The following is a 15,345-nucleotide window of genomic DNA, read 5'->3' on the forward strand; positions in this document are numbered from 1 at the left end:
CTTTACAACCAACCCAAGTGAGATTATCCCACAAGAAGAGCTTGGTTGGCTATATATATATATATATATATATATATATATACACACAATCTCTAAATCAGCGCACACACATCAAATAGATTATAAACTCTCATGACTGTAGTTAAAACTACTTAAAAACACCTTTCTAAGATGACAAAATTGGAGTTTTAGTCACATTATATGGCCATATTATGCTAAGCCCACCACTACGCCAAAGTACTCCAATGTAGGTGGGTCCTAACCTAAATACTGTTGCTTATATGTCATCATAAATTTTGTCATCTTAGAAAGGTGTTTTTAAGTAGTTTTAAATGATGTAGTAGTTTTTGATGTGTGTGCGCTGATTTAGAGATTGTGTATGATTTTGGTCTTCAGCAGCACCCCCTTATAATTAATGCTAGTTCAGGTGAGTGCTTCCTTTTTGTATTTGTATATATATATATATATATATATATATATATATATATTTATATCATAGTTAAAATAATGATATTACTTTGGGTTTTTTTGGCTGGATGAAGATGCCATTCAGGTGGCCATGTCTAGAGTAGCACCAGGTTGAATATAACTCCCAACTCCATGTACTTCATTGTTCATTATAATGGGCCAACCCCAGGAGGGACTTGGCCGGCTCTGCACAGTATATATAGTTAATGTGTGCAGATTAACATAAAGCCATCTCTCTGATTTTAATATACATTAAGCAGGGCTATGTTAATCCTTATTGTGGGAAAGGTCACTGTGGTCGGTCTAATAATGGAAAATAAAGTCATGTAGTTAAAAATATGCAGGTTACTGAATATATGACTACGTCACTCTGTTGATGGGGTATAATGTAAGGCAGCATTACTGCAAACTCATAATGAATCCAGTACAGAATCTAGCGATTCCACTCTCAATTTATTAAAGGTCTTAGTGTTCAAGGATCACAAACGGAATACAGAAAAGATGAAGAAAAGTACAGTATTGGTAAAGTGACTACATTAGACAATACAGATGATCATCTCAATGTTATACGTCTCTGCGTCTAACGCAGTCGCTATTAAAAAGCAATAAACATTTCTCATGTTTTTACTCATTTCACGTTAAATTATTTGAGATTCACCCATAATTAAACGGTTATACTTGCTCATTAATTATCAGCCTGCCATCTTAATTACGCCTTTGTACTGATGTTTTTGGGTGCCAAGCTCCTTCTTCAGGATCACAGAATATTAAGCGGCTTGTAATTTACTCTCCCCTCATAATGTGATTTTTGCTTTCATTTGGTTTTGTTACATAGTTGGCAACCTAAGTTTTATACTCTAATTACAAGACAAAGAAATCTGCTTAACAAACAACAAGAAAGAGATATGGTCCCTTTAACCCCACCGTATTCCCTACTTCCCATTAGTACTTAACATTTTTCACTGTGTTGTGACTGCTATTATTTCATTTAACACTAGTTAATCTGTATCAGAGGTATATGGAAACCCTCTAGATGATAGGGTTGGAAAGTTTCCAGGGCTGGCAGTTTCCTAGCGCACACACTCCATGTGTTTTGATCGTAACGGCGGCTCCCTGCTATTTGGATTGACTGCCAACTCGTTCTTGGATCAGCTTCTCGCTCAGTTCCCACAAGGCCGCAGCCGTCTCCTCTCGCTGGGCCTCCTGTGATGGAAGGCAGCGGCAGCAGTTATTGAAGTACATCCCTCCTAGGCCTTCCAGCTCCGGGGAGACAGCACAGTAGATAGACGTGGCAGCTCCTTGTTGCTAGAACCGAAAAAAAGAAAGCATCACGTTTACCGCTCGGTCACAATCCAATATCATAACGAGCCTGAAATTGAGAAAATGTAGGTAGAATATACTGTATAGGTTCCATTCTCTACTAATCTCTAATTGCAAATTTTATATTCCTTACTTTTAAGGTAACCTTGTGAGAAACTTAGTGCACTTTTTGTGACATTTCTAGGTTAAGGGGGAATGCCGTTAACATTGCACTTACTGTACTGAGCACTTCCTGGTGGGCAACAGGAAGTGCAGGCGAAACAGCACACGTTCAATTCCCAATATGTAAATGCACCTTATAGATAATGCTAAATGCAAACCATAATCAGATTATAAATGGACCCAAAGCTTCCATGTGGAGCAAACAAAGAAAGATTCACTTACAAAGGTTATGAAAAATACCGTCCTCTTCTAGTCTTCTCAAACATGACTAAAATTACCCATCTATGAAACCCGTCTACCCGTCTCTGGGTAACTTACAATTACCAGAAAAAAGTACCCCAAAATACACTAAAAGAAAATAGTTGTGTCTATAACATTAGTTTTGCTTCAAGTGGAAGGCAACCTGTCATCCACAAGGCTTACTAATTTATGAGTAAATGTGATACGTTCCAAGAATTAGGGACCACACAGTAACATTTCAACATTAACAGGGTTATATCATTTGTGCTCGGAATTAAGAATGTGGGAAGTCATATCGGTTTGTAAAGCTGCAGTCTAAGTCGCACATCATGGCATAGGTACTATACGTGAATCACTAACGTGTAGCACCCATCGGGTGACATTGGGCTTAAATCCAGGTTACTTCCTAAAAATCTATACATTTATAACTATGTTAATATCTCATTAAGGTAGGGATTGGAAGATAATCCAACTGCCGATACCAAACAATTAGCAAATACCATCAGATGTGCTTGTGGAATGCACTGGGATCCGCTGAATACAATTATAGATCTAGACCTTTCTCTGCTGTTGTAAGAAATTTGGTTGCTGATCTATATATCACATATCAGCCTTCCCAGAAATCAATTGAAGGCTCTTATTTAAGGACAGTATGCTTAACATCACTGGCTTGAAGGATGGACTCTTTTCACATCCTCAAACTGCTAATGCGTAGGAGTGCTACGGTCTGACACGTCAGATGTAAAAAAATATAGCTCAGAATTAACCCAGGCACTCCAATTAAGCACATCACCGAAAGTGCAATCGGGAAAACTGCCAGCGCCGTCCATACATTTATGATCAGACGCATTTTACGTGGGCAACATTGCTGGGGAAATAGAATTATATTGCATGACATATAGATCCGAAAAATTAATGTATTTGCTATGTGGATTACCCAATTGCGATGAACTCTTTTGGGGTTAGGCAGGGTACAGTGCATTTTCATCATACCCAAATCTGAACCCAACAGACAAGTAATTGTAGACAGTGTGCTCGAAAAAATGGTTCGTCCTGGATGTAGCTGTACCTAAAGAACTAAGGGAGAAACCTAATCGTATTTGTGGTTTTATTCATATTTTTGCCAGTAAAGTAATTAGCAGATTACCAGGAAATGTTTTGACATCTGCCCTGTGGAATGTGATCGGGAGGTTTGACAGCTATCATGGTTAAATTACAACATAATGTGAATAGACTTTAGTGCCTGAGTATTATATTAGCACCATAATGCATTAGTAGCCAAACCGTGATAAGGGTTTAATTTTTGTCAATCCAACACAAAGCCCTGGTTTCAGCTAAAACACACGTCTGGGTCCTGAGAAGCATAAACTGATGCCCTCTGTATTATATTTTGTATGTCTACATCAGAAGAGTACACCCTATTTGTAGGGGGTAATATATCTTTAAAATAGAACATCTGGTGGAGCCTAAAGCAGCCCAACAATAATTGTAATTGAGCACCTTATGGCCATAAGAAACCAGGATTTCCAGGAGACACCTTACATTTTGTGCTTTGGGTTCATGTAAAACTGGCTGAATTTCACCCTCGTCGGGTACCCTATCATGAAACCATGGGGCAGAAAGTGACTAGCTGACGCCTGTGTGATCATTTCGCTTTGCCGGATCCTTTGACAGCGTAATAACAAGTTTTTTTTTTCGCACCTTAGTTTTCCGGGTCACACACCAGTGCACCACGTGTGTGCATTTAGAGGGCATGTCAGAAACTGAATTAGTTTTCAGTTCCATCCCACTGAGACCTCTGGAAAAAAAAACCTACTAAAAAAAAAGCCCTTTAAAGTCTGATGGCTTTAAAATGCCAACCTGTTTGTGTCAATCTGTCATGTGACAAAGACACTCATGCTGAAAGGAACGCATGTTAACAAATTTGTTAATGACAAACCCCATTGTTTAACACTTCTGCTGTCCCCTGATGTAACGGAGTTTTGATAGCCTGAATCAGCAGTGTTTATAAAGCGAAGCGGTTTATCTTCTGTTATCGTTAGGGCGCCAGAGGTTTTGACTTTAAAGCCAAAAGACGGAATGTGCCTAAAGCAGATTTCTTAATATTCTACCCTCCTTATTATCAGTAGTATGGTCCATAATACAGTTTCTGTTCCAATGCCCAACCTTCTTGTCTCAGTCGTGTTAAAAAAAAAACCCCAAAAACAAAGCAGATTAATTACTTTTTGTTCATTTTTTGGAAACCCTACAGCCATAAGGATCATTTTCGGAGGTTGGTCTTTTAGAACATTGAGTGGGGCTGTCTTTACCATCCTTTTAATGTCACCATGTGAACAGCTTCAATATGTTGATGAAAATATTTGAAAATACACTGAAAATGAGATCTGGTGGACCCCACAAATTTAGCTCCTGTATTGGTCGCTCTGAGTACTCTGAGTCCTCTCAAGTTCAATATGAAAGGGCCACCAAATGTTTAAAATATCTTTTGGGTCTTTTATAAGTTATTTTTCCTGATGCCCCACGTGCTTTGAGGACCTGCCTGTCAGTAATGGGGCAGGGGCCTTTTGAATCCATCACCATATATCACTTAAAATATAAAAGTATGTTTGCATGTTTGTGATCTTATCACAATAGCAACCAGTAACATTTAGTTGCTGATACAAAAATTGTACCAAAATAATTTTTTTTTATTGGCTGGCGACAGTATAAACCCTTATTTCCGGGGGAGCTATGATCCCTAAGGTGTGATTTTATTTATTCCCTCTAACATATTAAGCAGAAATGCTAAATCTTCTTCCCCAAGGAAAAAAAAACAATTGCCAGCAAAACGATTTCCCCTTTGGCAGCGAAGGCGTTAATCAGAGGGATTCACCGGCGCTATCGTTACTTAATGTTGAACTGTAGCTGTCACCAACGTGGTGAGCGATGTCACAGAAAAACGTTGTCATGCTGATGGAAACGGCTAAATTGACCCCCTTATTTGTTCTTCTGAGTCGTTTATCTTAAATACCATGACATGTCGCTGGTTTTGTGCTAGAAAGCCACAGCAATGCTAACAAATAAGAAGCGACCTTTCCGCGGAGAGGCAGTAATAAGATATCAGTGTTGTTCTGTCCTCTTTTAAGCAATTTTCCATCTATTTACTGCTGCGGGGGGAACGGCCAGCAGTGCGCTCTAAAAGACTCTGGGTGGGCCAAGATTTCCTTCTATTTATTTTATTTACTGGCCTCAAAAGTAACAGCGCATGAAGTGATACTGTGTATTTAAGCCAACCCCCCATCTACAGACAGCATCAGGGCTGCATTTCCCACACAGTAAAAGAGGCCCGAAGCTTTCTCTCTTGCTCCTTTTTGGCTCTAGATTTTTGGGTGGGAAATCTTTGTTAATTTAACGACACAAAACATATTTACATACATATTAACATATTCGTTGAGGTGTGTACATGGGTGTGTGTGTGTGTGTACTAGCCGTATTATCTCAAAGAGCATATCGAGTCTGTGTTTGACGTTGATAGCTGTTTAAGTGTTGAGAATGATGTGAAGATACAAAACCTTTCGGGACCTCAGAGTTTAAATCTTCAGATACCTTCTGAAGGGGATACTTCCCAGGTTCTGAAAGCTTGTATAACTTTACATCTTTTTCAGTGTGGGCCCAATAAAAGGTGTCAACGTCAACTAAAGTCTCGATAAACTAGCCAGGCTACTTAAACTAAAGTAGAAGTTGCTAGATGAAATGTTTCCCTACTAAAGAAAGGTCCACGAAAAACAAACTCATGAATTAATGAGATGAAAATGATTTCAACTGGATGTATGGACTGTTTTTGGACTACACCTGACATGACCGTTGCCACCCGGGTCCACCTTCACCCGCTAAGAGATGCAGCTCTTATTATACAGAAAATTCAGAATGAATACTTATCTCTGGAAAGTCTTGGAACTTTACCATTTATTTCTAACTATTCCTAACTTTTACCCTGATGCGATGTCAATAAAATACCTGTCTTCCGAAACACCAGAACAGGAAAGGATTTAGCAAAAACCAAATCTGTTTTTAGGTCAGTAAAATCAATTTAGAAGCCAGACATTTATGTACAAAAACATGTGTTGTTATCATAGCTTGCAGTGAAGTAAGTTGTGGTTACTGAATATATAAAATAATACAAATATACACTTTCATACTTGGAATAGATGTCCTCATGATACCATATGCTAGCTAATGGTGATAGCTTAGAAACTTCCTTTAAAAGGATATGTGTGGTTATCAGATGATATGTATACTTAAACGAGACTTCACAACCAGCGTTTTTCTGCAGTAGGAAGAAGCGATTCTTTTTGTTTGGTTTTCATGATTTTATATATATATATTTCTGGTCTACGTCCACCCTGTACAGTACGAAGGTTACGACGAGCAGGGCTATAGTAGGATGGATAAGGTTGGCCTTTAAAAAAATTAAAAACACATTTTATTAAAAATATCTATACCACATTTTCTGGTTCTTCGGCCAGTGTAAAATATAACGGTTTTGTTACCTCATTCAGCTTCTTGTATGGTTGACATAAAAGAGAGAGGAAATATTTTGGGAAAAATAGTTTAGAAAACAATACATTAAGAAACTGTAGTTAATCCAAATGACGTCAGCGTGCTTTGCCGCTGACGTAGATGGAATTCTGTGTTGGCAGTGAAGGGGTTTGGTTATTATGAAAAATATAATTGTATCGTGCATGTACTGACTATTGTAATTACTGAACGTTAGACGGCACAAGGGATGCTGCCTCTTCTCTGTAGATTGTAAATACCTGTAGATCTCATTGTGTAATATATATGTAAATATGACACAGCAATGTCACGCATGCACACAGAATATCTGGTACTTTTATCATCTCAATGCATGTGCTTAAAGCCTTTTACCGCCAGCGGCACCTTCTGCATATTTATTCTGTAATGTACTATATGCTTCAGGATTCCAACCGGGCATTAAGGACTCATAATCCAGCGCAGAGCAACTGGGCGTCCACTGGTTTGTTATAAAAATAAATCTATATATGAAAATTAAAGTTTTTGTTTAGTAGATACTGTGTGTTGTCTATCTTTTGTGTCATCTTTCTCTCTGACAATTTAAAATCCTCAGCACCACAATGCCACCCCTATGCATGCGCCTATATGCCTCACAGGGTACAAGCTGGTGGATAAGAGGTCAGCTACCGGCTTTAAGGGATAATCAGGTCCTTTTTTCCAGGGATCAGCAAAACAAACTAGGTCTCAATCTCTGTCCCTCATTGAATAGCAGGCAGGGCTTCACTCCCCCTCATTTATATACACATTGACACGATGCACGTTATAAGTATAAATGTGTGTGTGTGAATACATATACGTATGTGTTTATTACATATTACTCGCTGCCTCCTCGTGGTGTCACATGCCACACAAGCCTTTGAGGGAAAGAAGATGGTAGAACTACACACATATATATATATATATATATTAACAGTAAAGGAATTACAATCCACTGATTATATGAGCATCGCTTGCTTTACCTTTCACCTGTCCCGGACCCCACCTTATTTCGGTATTCTGAAGCTCGGTACAGCACGGAAATATATGATTGCGATACACATCAGGGCTGTGACCCTTATTTAAAATCAAGACAGGTAAACCCCCATTACCCTTCCGCTACACAATCAGATTTTTATTTTAAAACAATATCAATTATTATGTATTGTTGGGTATTTGTCTAAAAATACAAAACAAAACAAACAAAAAAAAAACATGCATGTTATTCCCATACCTGGAGAGCCTTAAAACATTAACTCTTTAATAGCACATCATCAAATGTGCGACCCATATTACATATATTGTGCAGGGAACACTCTGCGAGACTGCGGGTATGTAGTACGATAATAAGCAGGCGGATAGCAGCCATGAGAGAGGCGCTCTTGGCCTCTTTCCTTGTAACACGGCAATCTCCCCGATAAGGTTTGAAACTACACAAAGTAATCTTTGTATTGTAGAGGGTGCGCTCTCTCTTGGGCTAAAAAGAACCTATTAAGTCGAGTGTTGAAATGTTAAGCTGACATGGGCTTTGTGTTCAGACGCAGCTGTGCAATTCTGTCAATTGGAAGGGTCGAATGCTCGAGAGGACTTATCTCTCTCTAGACAAAACCCATTACTTTCACACTAGGAGGGGAGTGCACTGTTTCCCTCTGCTAGCATCGGGCTGTGGATGAATAAATTGTCCAAACTGAAAATTGTTTGTTCGATTTCTTAAATGAAATACTTTTTTTAATAAAAATCTGTATTTTTTAAGTTTTTTTCTAATAAGAAAAAAAAATCTGCGTAATACATGAGTTGCATGTTTTAGGGTTGTGGGTAAGGTTATGGGAGCCGGATAAAAATATCCACTAGTCTCCATATTGCCAGTTGCCAGATTGGTATATGTGGAAACTTCCCAGGCGGCCTTCAGAGGGGTCACGGCTGGCTCCAGGTAGCCTTTAGTGGGTGAGGAGTGGGATGAAAGTGTGGTTGGAGTGAGTGGGATGAAAGTGTGAGTGGAGTAAGTGGGGAGTGAGTGGGGTTTAGTGCCTGTTGAAAAGAAGAAGCTGGCCCGGAGACCCTGGAGCAGCAGGGCTTTACTTGGAGTCTCTTGTCGGACGTCTCCATATGCAGATTAGCTCACCCGTCTTTTCATATGCAGTGAATACACAGTAAGACACGGCTCACCAACTTCTGTGTCTGAAAATCATTAACTGTTACCATAATAGTAGAATTGCTTTTGGCTCTAATATTATTTTGCCTTGAAATTTGGGACCATTAGAAAAAATAATAATAATTCTCTAATTCACAAATCATTCTCACAGTTTCCGACCTGTTCACAATGATTAATGGTCAATTTGCAAATTATATCACAGAAATACTTAGAACCTGCATCTTCCTTTGACTTTGAGTAAATGCTGTTCACTGTGAGGCTGGGCTGCTTACATACTGTCTGCCAGACGAGTCCATTAGTATATTAGGGACCTTAATAAAATGTCTTTAACACACATTTGATAAAATAATGTTCCCTCTCGCGTTACCTGGATCTTCTGGTTATCGCACTGCCAGGAAACGGATTAACCACCTATATCATTACTAAGAACTTAATTACTGAAACAAGGCTGGGGAGCTCCAGGTTCTATCACTGTAATGCACCATCATCTTAATCTAGCAACACCTGATGTTCTAGAATTGGGGCACCCGTATCACAAGGTAGTTTTTGTTGTACAGGTTAGGAAAATGGAGTGAAGCCTTTAAAACTGAGTATGGTATGTGATACAAAGTGTTGTATATAGGTTACTTCTGATTACTATTAAGACTACAATTGTCTAGCGGCATATATTCAATAAATAGACAGACACTCAGTAGTTGCTCAGGTTTCTAGCCCACCTTAGCAAGTTGTAGGGCATGGCCACTTAATTTAAGCTAACGCTGGCCAAAAGGAACAGTATAGCTCAACCATACTTATAATGTGTGCACTGAAACACAGCCTAAATCATCTAACTGCTTGGCGAACCCCCCTCATGTTCACCTGCAATCAGCAATGTAGGAGTTTGATAACTCTGTCACACTTTAAGGTTTATTCCAGTTCCGGGGACCCACCATAACCGTATGCCTCTTCCCTGCTACTGTGGAGAGGAGAAGGGACAGACTCTGATTGCCTGATCCTCCAATACCCTCAGTTGTACAAGTTTATACCAACCCCTGTTGATATCTGAAGCCATGGTTAGACTGAAATGGTTTTTTACGACATGGCGATTAGTGACTTTTACGAAGTTCTGTTCAAGTTGAGCTTGAGTTCCAACAGTTATAATCTTCTTAAGTTACAGGCATACACAAGGAGTTCTACAGTATATAAGACCTACCCGAAACGAGGTGCCCACAGCCCTTCATATGGATGTGGATTTTAGTTTATATAACATCTCTGGTGGCCACTAAAGGTCTACTATTGTGCATTGTAAGAATTGCTGGCGTTCCTGCCCCTGTTGGTACCTGACGCATTAAGGTTCACCGCTCAGTTTTTCTGGCTGTAATGTCTCTCTAATTCTGTTTAGCTTATCCTCAACAGGCTCTTCTTTTGTGAGCGGACAAGAGTCTTCAGAATGCGCTGCAGTTCTAGTGGTCTGAGTGACAGCGCGGCCAGATAAACACAGGAGAATAACACACTGAGGGACAATCTAGGTATTCATTCTCTCCACTCGACCGGGTTAAAAGGATTTGCCAGCCAAGGGCATAACACTTCAGGCTAATTTGTTCAACCGAAAGCACTGCCAAAGTGTAGCTAAACAACAAGTGACTAGTGGCTGAGAATCGGCTCTAGCTACAGTGGACTACAAATCCCATAATGCTCATCCAGACTGTGGATCATGTGGGTTATACTCCAGAGAGAGAGAGAGCAGTGCCGAGATCTCCTCTCTGCCTGTTTAGTGGGTGCCATGACCAACCATGGAGAAGGAAAAATGTTTGCTATGGAAATGTAATACTCTGTATATTATAGTATAACATGGCCTTCGCACAGATACCCAACGTTTCAGCTTTTAAATGTGTTTATTGGTTTTATGTATACCTTCTTAACCACTCACTTTTATTGTATGCTATTACTTAATTGTTCATTGTACTGTTTGATCGTTAAATTAGTAAAATGATCATTGATTTGAGTTTGAATACTACTTATTCTAAAGTAAAACGTTTTTAATTTTCATAGATGCAGTGTCTTAAAACATTCTTTTGATTAATGAAAAAATTCAGCAATCTTAGGTCTTGACTAATATTTCATAGTTACCGTGATTCAGATTTTTTACCCCTATAAGAAATGGATAATAGATCCCCACATCTACAGCCTTTTCTAAGCGCAAAATATCAGGGTACTGAAATGAATTGCTTGGGCACGTACATTCAGGGTATTATGGATAAAAAGCCATTCTGTTAATAAGCAGGAGCATTCCATAGGTTGCTATGGTGATTGCATCACCTTAATCACTTTGCACTGAAATCGTATTTCAGTTTTTTTTAATAATAAATGTGGTCTTGCATGGCTTTATGTGGGTAGGAGAAAATTGAAAAAAATATCTTATCTAACCCTAAATTTCTTATATTGTTTATGAGTCGTACAAACTTTTACCGACATGTTCTGATGATGACAGGTATCAGATTACTTGCTCCCACACTAAATATGAAGTTTTCATAAAAAAAATATGATTATTTGAAAGATGTTCATTACTTTCATAAGTTCAGACTAACTCATCATTACCCATGGGCAAATACAGTAATTTATGTACAATATGAATAAAATGAATTGGTAATACCCGATGACAAATGTTTTGGGATCTAAAAATAAAAAAAAGGAACTGCACAATGAAAAAAGAAAACAAAACAAAAATTTGAGAAATTACGAATGTTTTGATGACTTTAACGAAAATGACCACGCAGATTATTTTCCGCCCGCGGCAAAAAGTAAGCAGCCTACGCAGTCACATACCAAACAGGCAGTGACAACATGGACTGAAGTCAGTGACTAACTGTATTTACAAGAAATCTCTAATCTTCTGGTAATGCCAGCTTCATTCAAACAAATAGGATTTCTCATGTCTTCCTCCGAAAAGAAAGAACTTTTACCGCGTATGACAATGCCGTATCATGGTAAAAGAATGTTAAGAGTTAATTATTGCTGCTCTATAATCCCATCTCTCAACTCGATTTGAATAAATATTAAGAGTCTTTAGCTCGTTTATCTTTTGATTCCTTACAGATTTTAACACCTACCTGTTCTGCCATCCCTGACTATAACTTGTTGGATGCTTTTGGGGTTCTATTCACTAAATACCTTATAAAAACAAGATGGATAAAGCTGTGTTAGCCCAGGAGAAACTAGAGTCTTTTTAGCCTTGAGTAATCATACTAACGCTAATTGGAACTGTGTGCGTCACAACAAAAATAATATGAAAGACCACAATCCACTTAAAATTACATAAGCCCTGGTAATTTAAACAGTATAAAAACACTACTTACAATTCCTGGTTTTGTCATAATGAATAACTTAAAAGCCACAATTAAACTTTGAACCCAATATTATCAGAATAAAGAAATGTTCTAAAAAAAAATCTATATTTATAGTATTCGAAAATAATCAGCTCTCTTCCCATTACATGCTGGAATCTATTAAATATTTCTGCTGATATAAATGTTTTGTCCGTCTGGCAGCTATGAAGGCTGCATTGAGACTAAAAATACTCCAATATGTTATCAACATTTTTCCTAAAACAATTGATTATTTTGCTGGTATTTAATTTCAATTATTGAATTCAACTTCTGCATGTAAATAAACACATCTTTCCATAAAGATTTCTAAAATAAACAGATTTGTGTTGATGGCTCGTGATGTATAACGAAACATAGCATTTATTAACAATATTTATGTAACACTATACCTGATAAGACCTTCCAGACATCGCCTATTTATACGCTAATGCACAAGACGAAGTAACTTAAGTAATAAGTGTTTATTAGAACAGTCGTGTAGAGGTAAAAAAAGAGAATTCTACTCATGGGGTTTTCTGGTGACGTAGCCATACCTAGAACATTCAGGGTTTGAGCCCAAGTGTCAGTAAATCATGTAAAAGGTGGGGCCAGGTGCTTTTCGCCCTTTGTGATCGTTTATTTGCTACATCACAACACCAATCAATTCCCGCGATCAATTCCAGCAAATTACTGGGAATGGAAACTGAAGAACATGGTGGGCAGGAGAAGACTTCTACAGTCGTTTCAACGCTTATTAGGAGACTTCCCAGACTTATTGAGAAGTCACAGCTGAAATATTTGTTGAATTCGGGTGGATCACTCAAGTTATGTTTTGTAAAGCTTAAAATTCCCCAACACTGTTATTCGAACTATTCAATAACCCAATTTACACGTATACATAGAGAGATCTATTCATAAAAGTGAAAAGTGTTCTGAGAGCGCTCTGAATATATTAAGTACTGTCAGCTCAATGGATTGAAAAATAATAAGCTAAACGTGACAAAGTGTCAATAAACTTTTATTTCTAAGGAGTCTTAGATTTGGTGCACTTAGAATCCTATCTGGCAACATTTCAGTTAAATTAAACCGAGTAGAATCTAAAGCGTCTGATATCTTACATGAAGAAAGGAAGCAAGCTCTGTACATTATACCCTTCCCAGGTCTCATTACTTTTCGTTTTCACCTATTGGGAGAATAAATTGCTGCTCTGGTTTCAAAACACTGCTAGTTAGAATGGAAATCCATTAATATTTTATATTTTGGAGAGGAAAACACATCAATACAAGTGTTATTTGTGCTAAATTTTAATGGACTATCCATGCTTTAAAGATGGGAAGGTTGTACTCTCAAGGGGAGCTTGAGGGAATATATCATGGGGTGGATGTTGCTTCTTGTAATTATCTTTTTTTCTGTAGAGCACAGTAAAAGATGATTGCTCACAAAGTTGCCTTTTAGTTTAGTATATTCAAAACATATGACTACATTTACTCACTTGTATTATCAAGAATTTCCTCTTTAAACAAATACACAGTATCTGTTGGTCTTCATCGAATTCAGTGTTTCATCACCGATGATTGTAACACTAATGGACCTCTGGATTAGGGGCAATGAAGCTAATGGAAACTATAGTATAAGATGAAGTATTTAAATTGGGCGCTGCGTTAGGAATGACCCAGCCTGACCTCTTGCACAGCCACTGTCCTTACTTCTGAGTGTTGGTCAACAACATCCTATCCATCACTCCACCGCTGCTATGGAGGTTGTGCTTGCTGATTACATACATCCGTAGTGTATATGGGATAGTTGAGGAGATAAAAGAGCTTACAGCTAGACTGTAAGACACAAATTGCGCATTTCTTCTCTAAGAATAGAAATCCTGAAGACTAGTTAGCTATTTAATTGGACAACTATTTACTTGATAAGCTCCGACTTCAATGTGATTCTGGTTATACGATTACTTTGCTTAAAATGAGTTCAGATGGACTCAGCAATCAATGACAAACTGAAAATGAAACTAGACCAAGCAGCCATGTGATTCAGTTAAGAAGTCAAATGCTTTTTAAATAAATCCCAGTGTGCTGCTACCTCAAGCTATGAGACTTTAAAACGTGCAACCACTCATGTCCCGCCAGCAGCCACACATACACCATTTGGTGCCCGCTGGCCGCAAAATGCCAGGGCCACTTAATAATCCCCTTTTCGGCACATGAAATAAACAAAAAAATGTACCAGGGGAGCGTAGAGAAAACTAGTGGTAACATATAGTATAATTTAAAGAATCCCTATGAAGGATGACGGATCACATGGAATATGAAGATAATTTTATGCTGCAGTTCACATAAAACATATGTGCCATTGCTGATACTGTTAAGAAACCAACATGAGTGGTTATTGTAACCACCGGACACAATCTGTTGCTACAAAGAAGCCCTTTTGTAATTGTACATCTAGTAAAATGACTCTTCCTTGTTTTGAAAAATTTAATTTTATTTATAGGCTGATAAACGCACACTTGATCTCCCCACTGTGATTCCAGCGACACTTCCATATGTCTCACCCACCCACGTTTCTATTTTTTTTTCTTCCTTCCTCTTTGAAAGGAATTGCATTAAATAGATTATCATCACCTTCAGCATCATTAAACTGAAGATTACTGGGATCTTTCTACCCTGTTAGTCTAATTGAAATCAGAGGTTGCCAGCAGACTCTTTCCATTAATGCGTTCCTTACAATGTGAGGCATAAAATACGATAGACCACTGATAATGACTTTATACACCCTCACCGTTCTGCAGATCAGATTAGACATTCATAGTGTTGCTATCTTTATCTGCCGGACTTTAATAAAACATACAAACCCATTTCTAACCTCTGTTGCATCCCCCACCATCTCCTACTGAAAGATATAACTCTAATTCTAATACTAGTCCTTTTGGGAATCCTAACATCTTGGTATTTCAGGTTAAGCTTTGCGTGCCAGATGTAAAGATCAGAAGTCACAACATAAGCTTAAGGTGTCATGTCCGAAGTGTTGCGCCTGGATAATCAGTTCTTGGCCTCTTTATAGACAGATAAAATACTCATTAGGCAGCAGTTTTGGTTTCTATTA

The 15,345-nt window shown here is 38.2% G+C and overlaps 1 protein-coding gene across 1 annotated transcript in view; it reads right to left on the bottom strand.

Annotated features, from left to right (window-relative positions):
• Positions 1 to 1,584: 1,584 nt before the first annotated feature.
• The window catches only part of LOC149299108 (WW domain-containing oxidoreductase-like), a 344,810-nt gene continuing 331,049 nt past the window's right edge, over positions 1,585 to 15,345 (bottom strand). The window contains exon 9 of the mRNA XM_089486461.1: positions 1,585 to 1,773. Coding sequence (XP_089342587.1) covers positions 1,585 to 1,773 — 189 coding nt within the window. The remainder of the gene's footprint in view (positions 1,774 to 15,345) is intronic.

Source organism: Sceloporus occidentalis, unplaced genomic scaffold, assembly GCF_023333645.1.
Source record: "Sceloporus occidentalis isolate IW3139 unplaced genomic scaffold, rSceOcc1.0.p SCAF_29, whole genome shotgun sequence".
NCBI classification, from domain to species: Eukaryota; Metazoa; Chordata; class Lepidosauria; order Squamata; family Phrynosomatidae; genus Sceloporus; species Sceloporus occidentalis.